This window comes from Hippocampus zosterae, chromosome 2 (genome assembly GCF_025434085.1).
Source record: "Hippocampus zosterae strain Florida chromosome 2, ASM2543408v3, whole genome shotgun sequence".
Taxonomy (NCBI): Eukaryota; Metazoa; Chordata; class Actinopteri; order Syngnathiformes; family Syngnathidae; genus Hippocampus; species Hippocampus zosterae.
In genome coordinates, this window is record NC_067452.1 from 11,609,606 (window position 1) to 11,632,969 (window position 23,364).

Genomic DNA, 23,364 nt, shown 5'->3' on the forward strand with positions numbered 1-23,364 from the left:
GTCGTGGTGAAGAAGGAGCTGAGCCAAAGGGCGAAGCTCTCAATTTACCGGTCGATCTACGTGCCAACCCTCATCTATGGTCACCCAGCTTGCCTGGGAACGCCTCGGGATCCCCCGGGGAGAGCTGGAAGAAGTAGCTTGGGAGAGGGAAGTCTGGGCTTCCCTGCTAAAGCTGTTGCCCCCGCGACCCGGCCCCGGATAAGCGGTAGAAGATGGATGGATGGATATGCACCCTAGTTGTTCTTCTAGCGCTGAATTGTCTTACTAGTGAGGACAAATAGTACATGGACACGAAGTGACTAAATGCTCAAACGGCTTTGCATAGGAAGGCAGTAGTGAATAAAACATTTTTAGTAAGATAGTCCTTCTTCTGGCATGAGTTCCTTTTTCTATTAGCATGCTTACTAATGAGGACCAAGAATCTACTAGTACGTGGATCTTATGATGGAGCTCAAGGAGATTGAAGTAAAGCTCAAACAGCTTTCCATAGAGGTTGTATGAAGACACAAAAAGCTCCCATTTGACGGAATGCGCAAGGCAGGAAGGCAACTTCTGCTTGGTTGTCCTGCCTTGCAAACAACATGACGTCACAAACAAAAAGCAAATAGTAGAAGTTTAACTTAATGCTTATGCCACTGCCAACGGGTACTGTAACTTGAGCAATACTGCATATGACCAAGCAGTGCGGCGAAAGACTTGGATGCCAAAATCATTCGTAGAGGCAGGTCACACGGCACATACAACGGCCAAAGCAACTTTTATTTTTGTAAGTTTTACATTCAACAGGTTCCGCCCTGCTCCGTCCTCAAAGCCACAATAGAATCTTAAAGCGGAAGTCAAGTCAAAAATGTTCTTTGCAATCATTTGTTCTATGTGGTCCCACTAGTTGAAACGTGGTATTCTGATTACTTTTGTGTTCATGGATTCGGAATTAGGAAAACGAATTCAGCCGCTTTCAACCATCTAAGGAGGCTGACATTTTATGAAGCACCGCCCCCTCCGGTCGACTGAAATTGATGTAAAAATGCTCACGGGCTTAAATGGATGAGCCGCGATGAGCGCTTAATATCAGTCCACACGATGTAATTGCCCCGCGGGGATAAATAAAGTTTTCTGAATCTGAAAACAGCCGGTGGCAGTGCCGCATAAAATATTAGCTTTCTCGGATGGGGTAAAACAGGTGATCAGTCTCCTTAATTCTTAGCCCACAATTTTAATTACAATATTATGTTTAGACTAGTGTGGGGCCACAGAATATATTATTGCCAACAACATTTTTGACTTGACATCAGCTTTATCATATGTTCACAACAGCTTCTCAAATCAATATAAAAAAAAAAATTCCAGAGCATCTTGCTGTAAAAAAAAAGTTTCCTTTTAATATAAGAGAGAAACAACAACAAAATAAGATATATGAAAAAGCATCAGGGTTCGCTTTATGCTGCATATGTACAAAAACAAAAGTCCTGAAGCCGTCTCGTGTCAGCTCATGCCAGCCGACAATCGCCTCTTCGCCCACCCATCAGCGCTCTTCTCCCAATGTCTTTTTGTGTGTGGAAATGAATCACGATGAGCAACAAGCGACCTCAGTTAAGCGTGGTCAAGGTTACACCACGACGGGCTTGATCGTCACTGGCCAAATTAGTGCAACACAAAAGCTAGACTGAAGGCGCTCTATGCGCTTGCGCTACACGTGCTGACGGAGGAGATAAAAGTGCTTGCTTGGGAGCTTGGGTTGGTCACCTGGGGGTTGCTGCTCTATCAAAAGTCCCAAAGCAGATGTAGGGTAGCAGCGCACACGCACGTAACACGCAGCTCAGCTGGATACGTGGAAGCGCAATCGCCACGTGAATCAGGGGTGTCCAAAATGGGGCCTGACGTCGATGTTAGCAGTCTTTTTGCTTTGTGGCGCCCCAGTAAATCAAGTTGCAGCGATGTCTTGAGAGACAAGTTCAATTCGCGGCATGACCGCGGTCGTAACACAAAATACTTTTAAACCATCTTTTCCCACTGAAATGAATGGAAACAGCTTCCACCCCAAAACACCAAAAAGTTGTCATGTGGATTTTAATGAGGGAGAATAGCAGTGCTTGAGAAAAATACAGATGACATGAGTCATCTAACAAAAATCACCGGCAAATACTCTTTATCTTCTGCCAGGATCGCCTAATTTTATTGCGGCTTACTGTGAAGCTATGCCCACCCCCATGTATATTTGCTGTCTGTATTACACTCCCCCCAAGTGGCCATTGGGGGCACAAGGATCAGCACAGTGTCTGTGGAAGTGGAGCAAAAAAATGAGGCCAAAAAAATTGTTTCATAATTTAAATTCTATTTAAGGATGGGATTGTTGGCGGCTTTATAACATACAAATATGATGATGGAGTGCTATTTTTCTGAGTAATAAACACATTACAAATTGATGGCGTTCCCATTCATTTTAATTGGCGAAAGATGATTTGAGAAGTGTTTTGTGCTACAAGCGCGGACACGGAACAAGTGAAACTCATCGGCTTATCAAATTTAAAAAAGTGCTTTGCCGCGTTATAGTGCCGTTTATAGGCAATTACAAACTTTTTAGTTAGTTTAGCGATCCATTCGTCACGGATATTCGCTGTTCCTTCTCCCGTTGACACTTTTGCTTTTAATGTCTTGAATAAATTAAGATGAATCATAATAAAATGGCCTCGTATCTTTTGTTGTTAATCTGTATGCATCCCTGGGTGGTTGAAGTTTTGGACACCCCCCGGGTCAACGCATATCCCAGTGGAAGAGCTGTAAAAGTGCTTGCTTTGGAAAGTCATCGCCTGGGTTTCTCGTCTATCTTGGTGACAAGTGGTATGAGCGCATGCGCACACGCACACACACACACACACACACACACACACACACACACACACACACACACCGCACACAATGCACAGAGGGATTCATTCAAGTGAGTGGGAAGCGCAATCACAGTGCAGATGAAGGTCCGAGGATCGTGAAGGATCGTGATGAATCGCGAGAATCGAGCACACAACTCCTCAAGCACGCAATGGTACCGCACTGGAGGAAACACGACTAACACAACTCTATGTTAGTCAAAGAAGGGCCAGAACAGTTCAGCGGATGAGGACCATGAAGATGATGATGATGATAATGGGAGGCGTTTTTAATCCCTGACGTCTCATTTCTCTCATTGGGCAATGGCCCTCAAACATCAGTTTTGGGAAATCGGAACAATGGCTTTTAAATCGTGTGTATAGAAAATGTTGATGTAGAAAATGAAAAAAAAAAAAAGTATCGTTACGCAGTGCAATGTAGTGCAATTTGATTCAGATCAGTATAGCTTTCCTTTTTGTTATGTTCTTGTCGTTGGCACTTTTGTGAGGTTTCTGTCCATTACGAGGTCAGCCAATCACAGGGCAAGAGAGAGCTAGCTTATCACTTTACTGGAGTTTTTAAAAAATTAAATAAAAAAGGAGAAACACGGAAACCGACAAGATACTATGCATACACTTGGGCAATCCTCAAGAAAGGGGACGTTTCCAAGGCAACGGAGGACAAAGGTCACAAGTGCACCTGCTGTGATAGCCTGTATGATTGCCACGTTTCCGTGACAATGGATGGAGGGCTGCGCAGACGAGACGCAATCAAATCTGCACTGAAAAAAATGCTCGGAGAAATGGATCCTCTGTCCCTGCGCCGGTGTTCTAACGTATAAAAATTTAAAACACAAATTAGTCAAGTAAAAGAGGGGAAATGTCAAGAGCTTCTTGGGTATTTGAATGTAGGAATTCTACAATAATTAGCAAAACATGTCACTCTTTAGGGAACAAATACACCCAACGAACTACACGATGAGCGAGGGTTTAGTCTACTTTCATCACTAAAATCACCAATGACGGTCATTTAGCAAAACACAAAGCTGCCGGTGGCGTGAATCGAAATGTCTTGATTGTCACTGGCTATCATTCTCCTCAGCTCTCCCGCATATCTTGGGCGAATTCAAAATGGGTTCGTGATTAAGTGAAGCATTCCCCTCACTAACTCATCTAAAAAAATCAATCAGCAAGTTTAAATCTGGGAAGAAAACAAACAAACAAACAAACAAACAAACAAACAAACAAATAAACAAGCAAACTAAGAACCTTCAGCTTATTATCAATCACGTCAAAGCTGCATTTCAAATGTATTTGATGACGAGTGTCCGAACGTTATCCAACCCAGCGTAGGATCACTTGAAGGATTATAAACAACAAATGTTCCAGCGAGGTCAGGTGTGCTAATGTTAAAGCCTTCCACATTAAAGGCCTGCCCGACAAACAGAAAGTGATGGTGGGCTCACTGTGAACGGTGGGAATAAAACGTCTCCACACCCCTGTTCAAAAAGGGCAGGGTTTGCGATATGCAAAAATGAGACGAAGATAAAATTGTGTATTTGTGACTTATAACCTGTACAACTCAATTGAAAGAATGATTCAATATTTTGGAGGGGAAAAAAAGCGAGAACGTGGTTGCGGCAAACATATCTTCTGAAATGATGGCCAACCACCTTGGTTTCATCGGGCCATAACATTTCCCAATGTTTCTTTTGAATTGACTTGTACATGATATACTGTCGGTTTTGACTGCATTATCTTGCTCTTATTTTTCAGCACAAAGACCTGCCATTTAAGCGTGGCTGTGTTGACTTTTTCCATCCAGCGTACGTGAGGTCAGTCGGGGTTGCGTGTGGGGGGTTGAAAGGGCAGTTAAGGACAATCTGCGGTGACAACAAACGATCTCAGAATGTCAAAACATCAGCTGTCAAATGAAACCCAAAGAAAAGTCGAGCCTGTCTGTCTGGGCTCACAACAATGACAACATGAAAGAAAGAAAGACAATAATTCAACGAGTTGTAATGCTGCCGATTGCACGGTGCAACTGCTAGTTGATTCAGCACGCCCGTGCCGAAAATAAACTCTCTATATCAAATGCATATCATCTCTCCCAGGCTTACAGTGATACTTGTAAAAGTCGACTCGCTTCTTCAAGGTGCATATCTTTAGGCGCAAGAGGAAGGGGAAATATACATCTTATATTCTGTACATCTCTCAGGCATATTTTGGGAAAGTCAAAGGAAGGAATCCGTATTCTTTTTGTACCACGTGGTGAGAGGGTTTTGTGCATCGTTGCAAAATGTGACAATGTCTTGGCTGGCAGTAACGAAAGCCTGATTGGATGGACAGGCGCAAGACGCGCGCCACTTCGGTCTCCAACAACCATGATGAGACGTGGCTGGAACTCAACCGGAGGTTTGGCCAACTTTTTAACAGTGTGACGCTGATGTGCTCTGGAGGTTCGTGTACCCGTTCGCTGATCCGTCAACAATAGCTTACGCCGCGCTGTTGCTAGTGTGACCAACTGAGTATATCAAAATATTTGTCGTTTTACACATTGGGTGGAAAAAAGTGAAAAATATCATCTGACAGTTCCCAATTCTAATAGAAGTTTCTGCCCTACACCCCCATCCCCCATTAATTATCAACAGTGAGCGAGTGAAAAGTCTCTCAGTCTTAAGAAAAAAGTTTCAAAACCAGCAGAAGGTTCCTTTTTCTCCATTTTTTTTCTGTTTGGAAAGAGTAGAGAGCGAAGTCAAACCTCCCGCTGCTCTGCAGGACGGAGCACTGAGAAGCAGAAGAAGAAGAAGCCTGCTCCAGCCCCAAATAGCGGAGCTCATCTTGCTGGCAAATGGGGGCGGGGCTACTAAAAGTGAGGGAGGGCTTTTAGTCGGTGAATCTCTGACAGGCCTTCTTCCAGCGACAGGCCGTGCACCACATCTCTTTCTTCTCCATGCCGTACACCTTTCGGCACTTCTTGGCCTCCCCGCGGGGTTTCCTTAGCGACAGCACATGAGAAGGCATTAAGTGTACGCATATCGAGTACACTTCAACCACACGCTCACCGCACATGTCTGATGTATACCAAGGGTCACCATCAAATGTAGCTCATCAATCGTAGGGCATTGTGATTCCCTTGCAATGTTTCCCTTGCAAATAGAAACGCATGCGGACATTTCTGGCAACAGGTGTTGTATGCAAGAATCTGTTAAATCGTTGTTGATCACCCATGTGGAAAATGCTTCAGATGAGCAGTGTCTTCACATACGGTCGATGGCTATCACTAGCCTTTAAGAATAACGCGAGGAAAAGCCATTTGAGCAAATGTGTTCATTGAGAAGGGTGTATCAAACAGGTAGCCATTCATATTAATCCATAGCCAAGCTCTCCGTCTTATAAAGGTTGGTGACCCATAATGGATAGAGTGCATGGATGTATTGTAATTTCCCCATTGCGGGACAAATAAAGGATATCTTAATTGGCCGAGGAAAGTATCTGCCTGTTGGGCCATATACAACCCGCGCCATTTTTTTAAAAAATCGGGCCCACTGAGCATTTCAACTGTGTTAATAATCTTTATAGCAATAACTATATTCCTCTAGTCATAATTATTGATTTATTGTTGATCAAATATGAATTAACAAAGGAAGTATTTGGGAAATGACAAGTTACACCAATCAAACAACAGAGTTGATGATTGTTTTATTATTAATAACTTTGATATAAAATGCAATAAACAATGTCTAATGGTGCATGTATTTTATTAAAAATTGATTATTTGAAAATAAATTAGCTATAAATAAAAAATAAATAACATGAGCAGGATTTTTTATTCGGTTTTTTTTCGCCACATTTTGTGCATTGTAAAGAAAAATCAATGTGTAGTTTGAAATCCAAGACACAACGACAAAAGGAACACGTCGCCGCGTACCTGTTTCCTGCTGCAGATTTAGGCGTCGTCATGATTAAAGCCTGGTTCTTGTTACCGATGACATTTGTGCCGGATGCCGGCTGCCGCTTTTCCCCGATACTCACTGTACGCACGTGAGTCACCGCAGGCCCCTGCGCATACAACAAGATGTAAGTAAACGGCGGGCGTGCCGGAGCCTATCCCACAATTTATTTATTTATTTTTATTGAATCGATCGGTGTATTGATATCTACTGACCAATCGGCTAAACAAACCATCCATCCCTTGGTTAGGGAAAGACATCTCCTTTACACATCAAACTCTTTTAATACCATCAAGTGTCATTTATAAGCAGATCAAGCCTAGATAATAAGAGCAACAAGAGAGAGAAACAAAGCACAGGAAAAGGAAACACAGAAGGCCTTCCACTTTGAAGCCGTAAGACCAAGTCTCACTCGCCAGATGCTTCTGAAAATGGCTGGACGGGACCTGTCCTGGCACACTGATGCCATTTCCTATCCGGAACACATTAATGTGTCCTGAGCCAGGTGGGTCCTGGCCCACTGGGAAAATTACAGGCGCATTTGCTTGAGACATAACTACCGACCCACGCAGCCCAAAGAAGAAGGATAGACATGGAAGACTAGCAACGATGCAGCGGAGACAGAAAAGGGATTCACCATTTCATTGGGAAGAAATTGCCAATATGCAATTTTCTGTGTTTGTTTCGTGAAGCCGCTTGCACATATAAACCTAATAATTTGGAAAGCGCAGATTTTATTTCAAAAAGTTTGGTTAAAGGGACACGGACGGTGTCTACATTTGTGGATTTTTCAATGTTCGTTTTTTCAAAAACCCGTTATTAATTTCTGTAGTGTGCAAAAAAGAAAAAAGTTTCCATCACATCGTCATTTAAAAATAAATAAATAAATAAAGCCACCGCCGTGGGTGAAGTAATTGCAAATTTCATTTAGTAGGGCGTTCCGCCCCAACAGGAGGCGGCCATTTTGTGCCACCGTCATTCCGCTGTGGATACCAGATGAAGACAAACTATTAGTGAATGTAGTTCCTCAACATCATGACGAGAGCATGTGTAACAAGTGACTTGCACTTACTCCGTCACAATAGGGGATAGTCAAGCCGTTTGTGAGGACATTTTGTAGACACCTCTGCTGAAGAAACCGTACGTAGTGCACGCGCTTCAAAATGAACGGCTTGGAGCTTAGGTCGTTGCATTCTATTAGTTCACCGCTTGATGGCAATGCATTCTACACATTGTACTTTTAAACTTGATAAATTGCACACAAATAAACACCTTGCTCTTGTGTGTGATCGCTATGGGCTTGTGTAGACTGCAATAAAGGAAATTAGTCAAGATTTGTTGGGAAGGGGGGGGGGGGGGACCAAGATTCATCATTTCAAAGTATTTTGCCACAATGTAGCCAAAAAACATGTGGCAGCATCGCCCTTTGAGGCTATTTTTCCTCGGCTGGAAGTTGGTCCTTTGACAAGTTGGAGCAAATTCTAAATCCCAGTCTAAGTTAGCGCAAAACCTTCATCCTTCTTTTTGGAGGCAAAAATGCCAGGAAAAATATACAATCCTAAAATATCTGAGATGGATTTGGGCTTCGTAATGTCACAAAATTGGTGGAAAAATTTTTGGATTCTTGGCCTCTCTCAATCCAGCAAGGAATGTGGCTGTTATGCAAAAGTGTTCAGGTTAACTGTTGTTTTACGAGTATACTTGCCAGGTCCTGCAAGTATACTCCCGAGCAAGCCCTCGAGCAAGGCACCTCCCCCACCCCACAGCTCAAGTGGTGCAGCACTGCTTTGTTCACCTTTTCACATCCCACCTTGCGTGCTTTGCATGTATCGTGTACAGCAGAGTCTAAGAATGAACATAGCGAGTATCATAAATAAACATTTTAAAGAAACTCTGACTCCATTTTTTGTGTGAACTGATGTTTAGAGCAAAATTTCTTCACTTTATCACACCCACACTGCTGAGCTGTAGCTGACCCAAGACCTTTTTTTTTCCCACGCTGATCTCCCAAACCGCCTCGGCTCAGGGCAAAGCATTTGCAAAATGTGATAACGTTGCGTTTGTGGGTGTGAGGGCGTGCGCGCGCACGACCACGATCCGCCCCTGCGGCACGACGTACCTGGTAGGCATGGTCGGTGCGGATGTGGCAGAGCGTGGAGGGAGCCGATTGGCTGAGCGGTGTCGGGGCGTGGCTGCACGTCCCGTTCATGTTGATGTCTGGGACGTCGGCGAGGAGCGGTGGGAAGATGGGCGGGGGGCCGGCCGTTGTAGGCGAGGTGGGCGTGAGGCTGGACAAGCCCTCCGTCAAGCTGTCCATGTTGACCTCGATCTCTGAGTAGTAGAAGTCCTCCTCTCCGTCACTGTAGTCCGAGTCACTGTTACGCCTGAAAGGAAGCCACGACAACTCACTGAAAACATTCCACTAACTCTGCTGATCAGTTCATTTTGGAATTCAACATGAATGACGTTCACCTGAAATGATCTATCCATCCATTTTCTATCCTGTCTGTCCTCATTAGGGTTGAAGGTCATCTGAAGCCTATCGCAGCTGACTACATTGTCAATATTGTGGTTGTATTTATCTCACTACCTAGTATCACAGTGAGTGGTGCTTCTATTACGGAAGTGGCTCACAAGATTAGGAAAAAACAAAACTTGAATCCAAACGAATGACCAAATTGTTAAATGATCGCAGCAGCCAAAGCTGAGTGTCATGATCATCTCCGCAAAGAGGCAAAATTTGTGATGAAACTCTGAATCGCAATCTTGTTTGCAGATTTCTTGCCAGCAGTTGGCGGTAGAAGGCAACGCGCGGCAAATGTCACGAGGCAAGTGGGGGAAAGACACCAGCAACAATACACTGTACAACTATTAACTGCTGTATACATTTTGAGTCGCTAATGTACATATGGGCACTGCAACTTCTCTAATGTGCTATATAAATGATTATTACTATTAGTGGTATTTACTCGACATATTTAAATCGGATATACCCTGGGGATACATACAGAGGGGGAGAAATCACACAGGCCTGCGCTGTGAATATCGAAATGAATCAGAGAAGGCGAAAGCGCTGTGGTCAGATGAAACCAAAGCTGAGCTATTTGGCATCGGCTCGACAGAACAAACACACACACACACAGACGAAAAAAATCTGAGTAGGACCCAAAGAATTCCCACACATTTCCCCTTCCCCGCAGCATGGAGGGTAGAAAGATTATGCTTTGGGCTGATATTATGCAAAGTGTACTGAGAAACTCCTCTGCGTTGAAGGTCCTATGAACACATGAATGGAAACCTCCTTTTCTCAAAAGGAATACTGAGATGAGTGCGGAAGGATTGTCCAACATGACATTGCCCAGAAGCATCCTTCCACGGCAATAAATGACAGAGGTGTCTCTAGAAGGAACACATTAAGGGCAAGGAGTGGCCAAACAACCCATGGAAGGAGTTGAAACGTTGAATTTCCAAATGGCAGCTAAGAAACTTGGAAGTATTTTAAGAGGTTCGGCTAACGGGAGTTAGCCAAAATGCCGAATGACCAAATAACAAGAGATCACTGTGCTTGCCATCAGATGTTAGTCGAGACTTACTGTATGTTTTGCTTGGGAAGCAAATACTTATTTCAGTACGTGTTCACACATTGTGTTCTCGGAGGAATTTTCGATAGCATGTATATTGCTGCTCAGTCAATATTACTGGACAATATATAGTGCGGTGGCCCGGTAGTCCAGTGGTTAGCACGTCGGCTTCACAGTGCGGAGGTGCCGGGTTCGATTCCAGCTTTGGCCTCCCTGTGTGGAGTTTGCATGTTCTGCGTGGGTTTTCTCCGGGTGCTCCGGTTTCCTCCCACATTCCAAAACATGCGTAGCAGGCTTATTGAACACTCTAAATTGTCAAACACAAACACAGATACAATGACCGCGCACCGGCCGCAGAAAGACAAAAAACACAAGCGCTATTCCTCCACAAGTTCTGCCAGAATTTTTGTCTCACGCACAGAGTGACTCTCTAATAAGTGACTTGAAGCTCACAACAAATGCAGACGACACCTAGTAAAGCAGCGCAAGGTCCCGACTGTTATGATGACGTATCGACACGTTGAATGAACAAATGATGTCACCGGCACAAAACGAGAATTGGGGCTTCATTTGGCTCGCCTAATCTTGCTCGAGACACGCTCTGTAGCCTCGGTGCATCTCCTAATATTATTGATCTAAAAACCAACTTTCACAAAACAGCCTGAAGCATGCGGGCAATGATTCACAACAGTAGTTGTATAATGGCATTCCCCTGAGAGTAGTAGGCCTGCAATGATATCTACCCCGATGGTTAAGATTTGATTTGCAGCTCAATTTCTGGATTTTGTTAGGATTTTTTGGGGCTCATGACAATATTGTAGTCATAATAATAATAATAATAATTGATAACTGATTAAGCAGTCGATTAATTTGAAAAATACTGAATAAAATACCCTATTTAACGGTTACAAAGACAAAAATATGAATTACGGGCAGAGCATCTGATTGTTTTACAATACTCTTTGTATTTACTTAATAAAAAAAAATGGACTGATAGATTTGCTTTCTATAAATGTATGCTTTATGGGGCACATTCTCCCGTTCGCGCTTGGATCAATTCTTGACAGGCTTTGGTGAAGCACCTTCATGGTATGGCGATTTTCCGCTCTAGTCCTGTGCCACACCCACGTGCGTGACCGGTGTGACACAATGAAATCGGAGGATGCCTGCAAGTGCTGGATTGTGGAGTCTTCCTGACACATTTCAATTCCATAGTGCTCCATTTGGAATAGATGTCAAACTCTCAATGTGGTATCAAATTAACTTGCGTATGGATCCGGAACCAAGAGAGCGATCGTCCCCAGTATCATGCGTGTCTCATCCCATGGGGTACTTTGAACAAGCATGTGTATTTGCACTTCACATTTCATAAATGCAATTAAAATAATTTAATCAGCGGAATGTGCTCTGGCCTGAATGTATATTTGGAGCTGAAACGCGGGTGTGCTGGCTGTTGTTTTAGCATTGCTTAGCAACACTTCCTGCTGCACAGCGAGAGTGGCACTTATATGGATTTCACGACCGGCAGATGTCAACTTTAAAAAAAAAACAAAGAAGATTCAAGATCTAATTGACTATTGCCACCATTCGAATGCCTGCAGCTGTTGTGAGCTACGCCTCCAGACAAACTCCCAAGCCATCAGCACCACTCAGCAGTCGCTAGGTCACGCGGCTGTCATGCATGCAGTGGAACACGGAAGCAGATCATTGGATCAAAACGGGCAATATAAAGTTTCAGTTTCACCTTGAAGAGGTGCCAGTCCTTAGTAGAACCCGAGTGCGTCGGAGGAAAGGTACTTAGGTTTCAGGGAGAATAAGCGGAGCGCTAGATTTGAAAGGGGATCATCTTATTTAAACGTCGCTCCGTCCAGAGTGCAACCATTTCATGAAGGTGCATAACTGACACAATTAAGCCGATGGGAGAAAATTCACAGCCCCAAAAGTAAAACATTATTGAGGCGGCCCTCCGATGCCCTTCAACGTTAAATGACATTCTTCTATGTCCCCTTCTTTTCTTTGCCATGAAGCGATGACATGTATGAAGCAAAACATAAGAACAGAGGGGCCTTTGTCATCTTTGACAGAGTTGCATTTTAATTGACCAAGTACACAGACAGCGTTAAGCTGAAAATGGGAGCGATGTTGAGTCATAGTTCATTTCACAATATCATTCTAACCTCGCTTGTCAGAAAGACTGTGCCTGTATTTTCTTCCATGCCCCACTCATATGTAGTTTGGGGTGGTTTCTTTCAAGGTGTATTTACAGTGTGACTTGGCCACTGAACCGTGTCGCTGAAATGCTCCCGTACCGCATACCTGAATGAAATTGCAGGATCTGCAATTTCACGGTTATTAAGTCTTGCGAGCCATGCCTTTTTCTCTCCTTTGGTCCGCTCTCATGTAATTTGACAGAACTAGCATTGGCGGTAGCTACAGTTTTGCTCACGTCGGTCAGATGAGTGTCACTAGAAACAGTAGTCACATGACATGATGTTGGAAGAGGCTTGCCGCAGAAATGTACCACGATGGTAGGCTTACCTTTTAAAAATGTGCTTAAAATATGAACTTTTAGTAGGACTGGAGTCATAAACCCTGGGAGTTGGAAGGGACGTGTTGCGGTTCTGCCACTTCAAAGATTTGGGTCGAAAGAGTCTCGCAATTTTTGGTTGCAATAGCATCGTCACAAGCTTAGCATTCAGTCATGTCAGAAACACTAAACACAGAAGACCAACTCACCCCAGGTGGACGGTGCGGATGTGCCGCTGAATTCCTGAGGAAGTGCTGAGGACCTTTTCACAGTTCTTCCACAAGCACTTGAACATCACCTTCATGGAGTTCTGAAAGAGCCAGACATGGGAGTCAGAAGATTTGGGGCATGCAACATGGAACTGACATGGCTCCTTTTGACACTGTTCATTTACGTCATGGGCATTCTTTGTGTTGGCTCGTTAGAGGGCCCCTGATGAGATTTTAGAGAGGGGATATGATCCATGACGCTCGCTCCCAGATAACTCTGCGCACGCTTTAACTGGCAGCCTCAGCACAAAGGACTTTGAGGCATGTTGAACGCTGCCATACAGGGGTTCTCTCTATCTGCCTTTTCGACCGCGATTACAACTGCTGCAGCTGCCGAAACAGTCCTGATACGTCCAACGATCAGAGAAATGGAGTGTTCACCTCTTTTAAACCCTTGCAAACGTGAAGAATAAATGCGCTTTTCCTGGCCGTACATCCTGTCAGAGCAGGTGCCAGCGCCCGTTATCTGGACAAATTGCATTAGGTCTGCAGCTCTCAATATTTTTTTGGGAGGAGAATATTCCATGGAGTGATCAGGAAAAAGTAGATTAAAAACAATAGCTTGCATGTGGGGTGCAGTTATTAACTTTGTTCACTTGGGGTCACTATCCTCGCCTTCTACTATAGCATCTTTGACTTTTGAGTTTGTATGGCTTTCAAATGGTGGGGATAAGCGTGGTGAGTGACATGGGGATCGGCGATCGCGAGACTCGAGTTGGCTGGCCGCTATCTCGCGAACGCTTTAGCCAGTCTGCGTGTTGCGCGACTCGGCGTGAGTGGTGGCCAATAAATCAATCTGCATCAATTTGTTTGTGCATTCTCCGCACTGTCACTTTGAAATAATGAATCCTGTTTCTGAATCAAGCGATGGATATTTGTTCAAGTGGCTTAATCAATGTATTGACAAAAAATAATGGAATGATAAATCGATGATCAAAATAATTGGTAGTTGCAGCACTAATTGAATGAGAGATGGGTCTCGATCTTGAGTCCATTAAAGGGCCTTAGTGCCATTTCGATACAGGCCTCCTTGAAACCAACCGCAAAGCTCACCTTGCATACATGGGAAGAGGAGAACGGTTTCTTTATTATCTATTCATTTCCTCTTTTGCGTACGAGAGGCTCGCAGCTGTCCCGTGAGCAGGCACGGACCTGCCGCGGAAGGCGGTGGGTGTGTACTCGTGCTACCTTTCAACAGCCTCTGGAGAAGAACGGTGAGAAGGGGGCGAGGCCAGTTTGTGTGTTGAGAGTTAACCCCTACACGGCTCTAGTGCTGGAGAGCTTCTAACGGCACATTTAAATGATACTCATAAATACTTGACAGCAAAGCTCTTCAGTCCAACAAATACAAATCGCCTAATTCCTCCGGTGTTTTTTTTTTTTAATCGTGGTTACGACAAGGTCGGCGACAGCGATAATGAACAATCTTCTTAACTCTCTGCGAAGAACAGAAACTGAGACAGAGTGATCAGGTCTGAGGTGGAAATACTTGTCATCAGTGTTCTTCACAGCCTACACGTTTGGAAAAAGCATTTCCCTTGAAACGCTTATCCAGTAGTTTGTGCATCCCAGCGCTCTTTACTGCTGCCCTGTTCCAATGAGTCCACTAACGCAGCTTGCGCAGTCTGTGTACACTCCTCCAACACCGCGGTGCCAAAGGAACTATTAAGTTTCATTTTGCCACATGCTTTTACTTTGTGCCTCAATTCTTGTACGTCTCGACATCACAGTATTCTGCTGACTCGTTTGCAGCACTTGGTGGGCATTGGCGGCAGTGCTCTTGAGTGGTTTAGGTCCTATCTAGCTGACAGGACCTTTTGTGTCAGCCTTGGCTGCTCTAAGTCACGCACTGCTCCCCTGTCATGTGGTGTTCCACAGGGCTCAATTCTGGGGCCTCTGCTGTTCTCGCCGTATCTGCTCCCATTTAGTTCCATCTTAAGGAAACATGGTATTCCCTTCCACTGCTATGCAGATGACTGCCAGATCTATGTCCCACTGAGCAAGAAAGACGCCTTCTCATTAAGGCCACTCATATCCTGTCTAGAAGAAATCAAAACCTTGATGGCACAAAATTTCTTGAAATTCAACGAAAAGAAGACTGAGGTGATATTGTTTGGTCCCAGTGGCCCTTGTACATTCCATCCTGTAGATTTGGGCCCCCTGTCTCCTTATCTGAAATCAACGGTCTCAAACTTGGGCCTTAAACTGGACAGTGATTTCAAGCTTGATCGGCAAATTGGTGCCGTTATTAAATCCAGCTTCTTTCACCTTAGACAGCTGGCCAAAATAAAACATCTCCTCTCACATGAACACTTTGAGACAGTAATTCATGCCTTTGTCACATCCCGGCTGGATTACTGCAATGCCCTGTACTTTGGAGTCAGCCAGTCCTCCATTAAGCGCCTTCAGCTGGTCCAGAATGCCGCTGCTCGCCTTTTGACTGGTACTCGTAAGAGGGAGCATATAACTCCCACTCTGGCATCCCTTCACTGGCTCCCCATTCATTTTAGAGTTATTTTCAAGATCCTCCTCTTTGTTTTCAAATCTCTGAATAATCTCGCGCCACCTTACCTCTCTGAGCTCATCCGCCCCTACACACCTGCCCGACGCCTCAGGTCTTTGGACCAGTCTTTGTCATAAGTACCAAGAACTAAACTGAGGCTCAGAGGGGATCGAGCCTTTTCTGTTGCTGGTCCCTCTCTCTGGAATGACCTCCCACTGAACATTCGGCAAGCCTCCTCGCTGCCCATCTTTAAAGCCCTCCTCAAAACTCACTTGTATTCTTTGGCATTCGACTCAGCATTACTTATATTTGTTCTTGATTTTACTGCTTGGTGCTTTGTACCGCCTTTATTACCGATTCGTCTTACTGTTTATTGTGTATGTTAAATCGCTCCATGTACAGCACTTTGTATGCAGCGATGGCTGTTTGAAAGTGCTCTATAAATACTGTTGACTTGACTTGACTTGACTATCCTCATCCATATGCATCACTTTCACCTTCTGTTGCTTCTGCTCGCACTCCACATCTGTGTCCTTTCCCTCAAGCAGCACAGAAAAAAAACAGAATGGCCGTCAAAGTCAAAATGTCAGAAATGTTTATTCCTTTAAAAAAAAAAAGACGTGTAAGAGCAGGACCCACTGTCAGATGGTCACTTTTGGGGGGGGGGGGGGGGGGGGGGCAGAATTGAAAGGCCAAATACAATCTGCATATCGACAGGCCAGGAACACCACATACAGCCGGCCCACCTTTCGTTTGCGAGGTATGGGGTCCTCAAACATGAAGTGTGTGCTCTCCGCGACGTCTTCGCTGCCATCATCTCCCTGCGACGGGAGCAGGAAGTTCTTGTTGGCGTCGTTGGACAGAGGCGGGGATGGCGTGGAGGGCACCGACTGGTCGCTGGCATCCCAACTCCAGTTGCCGCTGGTGGAGCTGCTGTAGCTGCCTGACAGCGCCTCCTTCCAAGCCCGAATCGCCGGCTCTGGAACCGCAGCTGACAGCATACACATTGGGTTGACTAAAGCTGTCAAATGTCGTGATCTTGTCCCATTAGTTTTCATTTTGGAGCAGCCGTTCTCACATGATGTTTCAGGACCCAGCAGCAGAACCGCTTACATCATGTGTGGGTCGCGGAGAGGTGGTAAAAAGAATTATAGGGGTCCTAGGTTTACGACTGTACGGGCATACGACGTTTCGAGGTTACAAACTACATGTGATGAACGAGTTTGCTCAGCGGCATGAGTTTATTTTATGCGTAAAATCAATATATATCGGCTTAATATAGCGAATAATTTAAGACCTCAACATCATTTTAAAATGACAGAAATGTCCGCAAGCATATGGAAACCCTGACAACTTCGACTGACCACATCATGCAAACCAAAGTAAGAACTATTCCTGAAGTTATCCACTAACCTTGTAGACACAAAAAATACATACAAGTTGTGGCATTCCATGAAAAAAAAGCATAAAAGGCTTCCACCAAACCAACCTCTTTTGACGTTACAATACTGTGTTAAAATATTTCAGCATTGTGTATTCATTTTAACAGAACTGTATTCTTCACAGTGCAAAGATGCGAGCGCGTTTTGGATGAAGACCAATTACTTTGCTCCTGAAACATCTTTGAGCCTTCAATTAGTGCCCCAATATCAGCTGTCAAATCCTGAGTAGCAGTCAATTTAAGAATGTCAATTCAGTGGAAAATGCAAATTAAATGGTTGTCAGTCCAAAAAAAATGTTTCTTTTATAGTTACAAAAGTTACTTTTGTTGAAAACTTGATGGTAATGTGTTCTTGGCCAAGTTTTGAGCATATCCAGCCCCTCACTGCCCCCCCCCCCAAAAAAAAACAAACTACAATGAGTACAGCCATGCATGAGCCAAGTGTCACAGATATTTCCCCAAACTACAAAAAGCATGCAGCAAATGTCCCAGTTTGTCCTTTGTTGCAACGCCGACACAAAGCTGCATTTGTGACTTTTGTTTATCAAATTTAACTACGCCCAAAAGTGTACTCTGCCGAGGGCAAATACCAGTTTCAAACATAATATAATAATATAAAACATTCTAATCTATTTGTGTCTTGCTGGGATGATGTCGTCAATCAGTATACCTGCAAGTTGACTCATTGGGAGCAAAGAGCGTCGGGTAAGTTGAGCTTTGAAAAAAAAAAGGGGGGGGCGGGGAGGGGAAGTTGGCAGGACTTTGACCGTCTGACGATGTTGTCATGGCAAATGCAAGCACTATGGCAAGCCATTTGAGCATTTAAAGAGATCGAACTAGTGTAACACACTTCTGTTTGATATCAGGGATTTGGAATAAATGCTCAAATGGCTTGCCATAAAGCACAGCAAAATGGAGCTGTGATAAGGTCGCGACGGAACAGTTGGCTTGGCACATGACTGAGTATTTGGTTTGCGAGGATGTGAGGAGACTCGGCTGCGGGTGCTGCCAGGCAGGTTTGCCCAAGCAGGTTAGGTCATGGCGTTACCTGTTGGCGCGAAGGACGGGCAGAGCACCAGCGGGGACGTGGACAGCGATGTCAGGACAGCAGCGGCCATCACCTCTTTATCAGCATGACCTGAGGGCTTCCTGCACAACACACACACACGGAGGCCGACGAGGTTTAGGTGCCGTTCCAACTTTCTTGATACAACTGCTTATTCGATTAAGGAAGCTCAGGCCGACACCAGAGACCAACACAACTCCAAACAAACAGCAGCCTGAGGACAGACAATTCTGAGAGAAAGAGATGCAAGAAAACAACCTCCCACCCACTCTTGTCTTCCAGCTCAGTTACATGCATGAGAGCTTGAACCGTACACTGCCCGCTTGGACAAACACAAGCAAACTTTATACTCCTAAAGTTATATGTGTGCTCAGAGTACAACTATTCAACTAACTTCTTGTTGTCCTTGAAAGCAAAATATGGGGGAAGATATATTTAAGGATGGGCCGAGAATTCCTCAAAACACACACACGCACACACACACACACACACACACACACACACACACACACACATTCCTGTAAGACTATATTTGTGAGGTCCGGGTAACTCCAGATAGGGAGTGAGGACCACCCTTTCTGATAGGTTTAGAGAGGAACTAGTCTTAGATTTGTACACTAGATGTCACCCCAACTACTTTCCCCACTTCAACTTCTTTAAAAAACAGAGCAATAAAAAGTAGACTTGAAACTGAAATCATAGCAGGAGTGAGGACTCTGAATGGGCACATTCAAAGTCCTCACTCCTGTTGTGACTTTGGTTAAAATATCTTATCTTTTTTGGTTTTGTTGCAGTTAAGCATACAAATCAACTTTTGGTATGGCCTTCAGAGTTTTTCCTCTCTTATTAACCTGCAATTACACAGCAGACATTTTGTATTTTAATTTTAAAAAGTGTGAGTAGTCTGTTTTATGAATAATTTGATAGTTTCAACTTAAGATAAGCAGAGTTCCTCATTTATACATTATATATCAATCACAACTTGAACCGATTGATTGCTGTACAATTACTACTACAAAAAAAGTGACCCATGCTTTGGCCAATTAATTTACGGAACTAAATCAAATATATTGTAAAACTTTATAAGTACATGTCAACATTAAATCTCACCTCAAGTAGAACATTTTTTACAACACTGCTCAGGAAGAGTAGAAAAGAATTGAAAAAAAAATACTCCAGCAAGAAAATTTAAATTTAAAAATGAAGAACTCAAGAAGCAGATCTTTTCTTGAAGTTCTTTACGTCTTTACAGGTTCTTTGAGCCAAGGCCTGCGGCTCTTTCATTTTGCAGTCAGTGCATTGTTCTTGCTTGACACCCTTTTATAAGTCTCCCCAGGTGTTTTTCCACAGCAGCCTTTTCTTCTTCATTCCATGGTCTCCTCAAATTTGCTCTGGGAGACCCTAAATATGATGACAATTGCAATTTAATGATACTCACAAAGACCACCTTGTGATAGCTTTACAATGTGGATTTTATACGTAAAAAAAATAAAAGTACTTGTCTTTTTCTCCAATTTAGATTTTGCCTGCTCTTTGGGTGTAAGGTTTTTTCCATCCATCCATCATCTACCGCTTATCCGGGGCCGGGTCGCGGGGGCAACAGCTTTAGCAGGGAAGCCCAGAGTTCCCTCTCCCTAGCTACTTCTTCCAGCTCTCCCCGGGGGATCCCGAGTCGTTCCCAGGCAAGCTGGGTGACATAGTCTCTCCAGCGTGTCCTGGGTCTCCTCCCGGTGGGACATGACCGGTACACCTCACCGGGGAGGCGCTCAGGAGGCATCCGAATCAGATGCCCAAGCCACCTCATCTGGCTCCTCTCGATGTGGAGGAGAAGCGGCTCGACTCTGAGCCCCTCCCGGATGAATGAGCTTCTCACCTTATCTCTAAGGGAGAGCCCGGACACCCTGCGGAGAAAACTCATTTCAGCCGCTTGTATCCGGGATCTCGTTCTTTCGGTCACGACCCATAGCTCGTGACCATAGGTGAGGGTTGACGTAGATCGACCGGTAAATTGAGAGCTTCGCCCTTTGGCTCAGCTCCTTCTTCACCACGACAGACCGATACAACGTCCGCATCACAGCAGACGCTGCACCGATCCGCCTGTCGATCTCCCGCTCCCTCCTACCCCCACTCGTGAACAAGACCCCAAGATACTTGAACTCCTCCACTTGGGGTAAGATCTCCTCCCCGACCCGGAGGGGGCACTCCACCCTTTTCCGACCGAGGACCATGGTTTCAGACTTGGAGGTGCTGATTTCCATCCCAACCGCTTCACACTCGGCTGCGAAACGCTCCAGTGAGAGTTGGAGAGCCCCGTTTGAAGGAGCCAACAGCACCACATCATCTGCAAAAAGCAGGGATGTAATACTGAGGCCCCCAAAACTGACCCCCTCAACGCTTCGGCTGCGCCTAGAAATTCTGTCCATAAAGTTTATGAACAGAATCGGCGACAAAGGGCAGCCTTGGCGGAGTCCTACCCCCACTGGAAACGATTCCGACTTACTGCTGGCAATGCGAACCAAACTCTGACATCGGTGGTATAGTGACCGAACAGCCCGTATCAGGGGGTTCGGTACCCCATACCCACGAAGCACCCCCCACAGAACTCCCCGAGGGACACGGTCAAACGCCTTCTCCAAGTCCACAAAACACATGTAGACTGGTTGGGCGAATTCCCACATACCTTCGAGAACCCTGCTAAGGGTGTAGAGCTGGTCCACTGTTCCACGGCCGGGACGAAAACCACACTGCTCCTCCTCAATTGGAGGCTCGACTTCCTGACGGACCCTCCTCTCCAGCACCCCTGAATAGACCTTACCAGGGAGGCTGAGGAGTGTGATCCCTCTGTAGTTGGAACACACCCTCCGGTCCCCCTTTTTAAAAAGAGGGACTACCACCCCGGTCTGCCAATCCAGAGGCACTCTCCCTGTTGACCACGCGATGACCACCGAGGAGCTTTTTAACCACATCGGTGACTTCAACCACAGAGATAGGAGAGCCCACCTCAGAGTCCCCAGGCTCTGCTTCCTCCAAGGAAGGCGTGTTGGTGGAGTTGAGGAGGTCTTCGAAGTACTCTGCCCACCGGTTCACAACGTCCCGAGTCGAAGTCAGCAGCGCCCCATCCCCACTGTACACAGTGTTGGTGGTGCACTGCTTTACCCCTCCAGAGACGTCGGATGGTGGACCAGAATTTCCTCGAAGCCGTCCGGAAGTCCGCTTCCATGGCCTCACCGAACTCTTCCCACGCTCGGGTTTTTGCCTCGGCGACCACCGAAGCCGCGGTCCGCTTGGCCAGTCGATACCCGTCAGCTGCCTCTGGGGTCCCACAGGCCATAAAGGCTCGATAGGACTCCTTCTTCAGCTTGACGGCATCCCTTACTGCTGGTGTCCACCAGCGAGTACGGGGATTGCCGCCACGACAGGCACCAACCACCTTACGGCCACAACTCAGATTGGCCGCCTCAACAATAGAGGCACGGAACATGGGACTCGGACTCAATGTCCCCGTCTCCCCCGGAACATGGGAAAAGCTCTGTCGGAGGTGGGAGTTGAAACTCCTTCTGACAGGGGATTCCGCCAGACGCTCCCAACAAACCCTCACTATACGTTTGGGTCTGCCAGGACGGACCGGCATCTTCCCCCACCATCGGAGCCTACTCACCACCAGGTGGTGATCAGTTGATAGCTCCGCCCCTCTCTTCACCCGAGTGTCCAGAACATGCGGCCGCAAATCCGATGATACAACTACAAAGTCCATCATCGAACTGCGGCCTAGGGTGTCCTGGTGCCAAGTGCACATATGGACACCCTTATGCTTTAACAAGGTGTTCGTTAAGGACAATCCGTGACGAGCACAGAAGTCCAATAACAAAACACCACTCGGGTTTTGATCGGGGGGGCCGTTCCTCCCAATGACGCCCCTCCAGGTATCACTGTCATTGCCCACGTGAGCATTGAAGTCCCCCAGCAGAACAATGGAGTCCCCAGCAGGAGTACTCTCCAGCACTCTCCAAGGACTCCAAAAAGGGTGGGTATGCTGAGCTGCTGTTTGGTGCATATGCACAAACAACAGTCAGGACCCGTCCACCCACCCGAAGGCGGAGGGAGGCAACCCTCTCGTCTACCGGTGTGAACCCCAATGTACAGGCACTGAGGCGGGGGGCAATGAGTATGCCCACACCTGCTCTGCGCCTCTCACCGTGAGCAACTCCAGAGTGGAAGAGAGTCCAACCCCTCTCGAGAGAACTGGTACCAGAACCCAGGCTGTGTGCAAGTCCGACTATATCCAGTCGGAAATTCTCTGCCTCACACACCAGCTCGGGCTCCTTCCCTGCCAGAGAGGTGACATTCCATGTCCCAAGAGCTAGCTTCTGCAGCCAAGGATCGGACCGCCAGGGTCCCCGCCTGGACTCGAATCTGCAATGAAATGGGACATCCCTGATTTGACACTCATTGTCAAATACGTTGCATGCATTTTAACTGGTTAAATTATGAAAAAAGAGATATAGTTCCTCATCCAAAGCTTACCATCCAATTCAGTCTTCCCTCTTTTGGAGAGATGCTTTTCCCTTTTTGGGGCTAAAGGTCGATACCACCACATGAAAAGGAGAACAAAGTGACACATTTTACTAAATCAGTGTTGAACAAAAATATGCTATCAAGGCATTCATTTAGTAACCCAATTCCAGTGAAATTGGGACATTATGCTCATCAATCAAAACAGAATACAATGATTTGCAAATCATGTCCAACCTATATTTAAGTGAAGCATTACAAAGACAAGACAACATTCAATGTTCAAATTGGTACATTTAATTTTTTCCAATAATATTTAACTTAGAATTTAATGGCTGTAATGCGTTCCATAAAAGATGGAGCAGCTAGCAAAAAAAATAATGTTGAGAAATGCTCATCAAACGCGTTTGTCACATCCCACCGGTGAACAGGCTAACTGTGAATGGGTGGGTGCCATGATTGGGTCAAAAAGTAGCTATCCTGAATTCACAAGCAAAGATTGGGTGAGGGTCACCACAAGTTGAATCGTTGAAGGACAGAGTTTCACAACGTATAATTGCAAGGAATTGAGGGATTACGTAATCTTTGGTCCATAATATCAAAAGGTTCAGAGAATCTGGACCAATCAGTGCATGTAAGCGGCAAGGC

At 45.4% G+C, this 23,364-nt stretch overlaps 1 protein-coding gene across 1 annotated transcript in view; it reads right to left on the reverse strand.

Moving 5' to 3' along the window:
• Positions 1-738: 738 nt before the first annotated feature.
• Positions 739-23,364, reverse strand: part of slc2a4rg (SLC2A4 regulator) — a 78,819-nt gene continuing 56,193 nt past the window's right edge. The window contains exons 3-8 of the mRNA XM_052056672.1: positions 18,187-18,287; positions 16,444-16,688; positions 13,135-13,235; positions 8,937-9,201; positions 6,796-6,926; positions 739-5,862 (exon numbers count right to left, since the gene is read on the reverse strand). Of these exons, the coding sequence (XP_051912632.1) occupies positions 5,751-5,862; positions 6,796-6,926; positions 8,937-9,201; positions 13,135-13,235; positions 16,444-16,688; positions 18,187-18,287 (955 nt within the window). The 3' untranslated portion in view covers positions 739-5,750. The remainder of the gene's footprint in view (positions 5,863-6,795; positions 6,927-8,936; positions 9,202-13,134; positions 13,236-16,443; positions 16,689-18,186; positions 18,288-23,364) is intronic.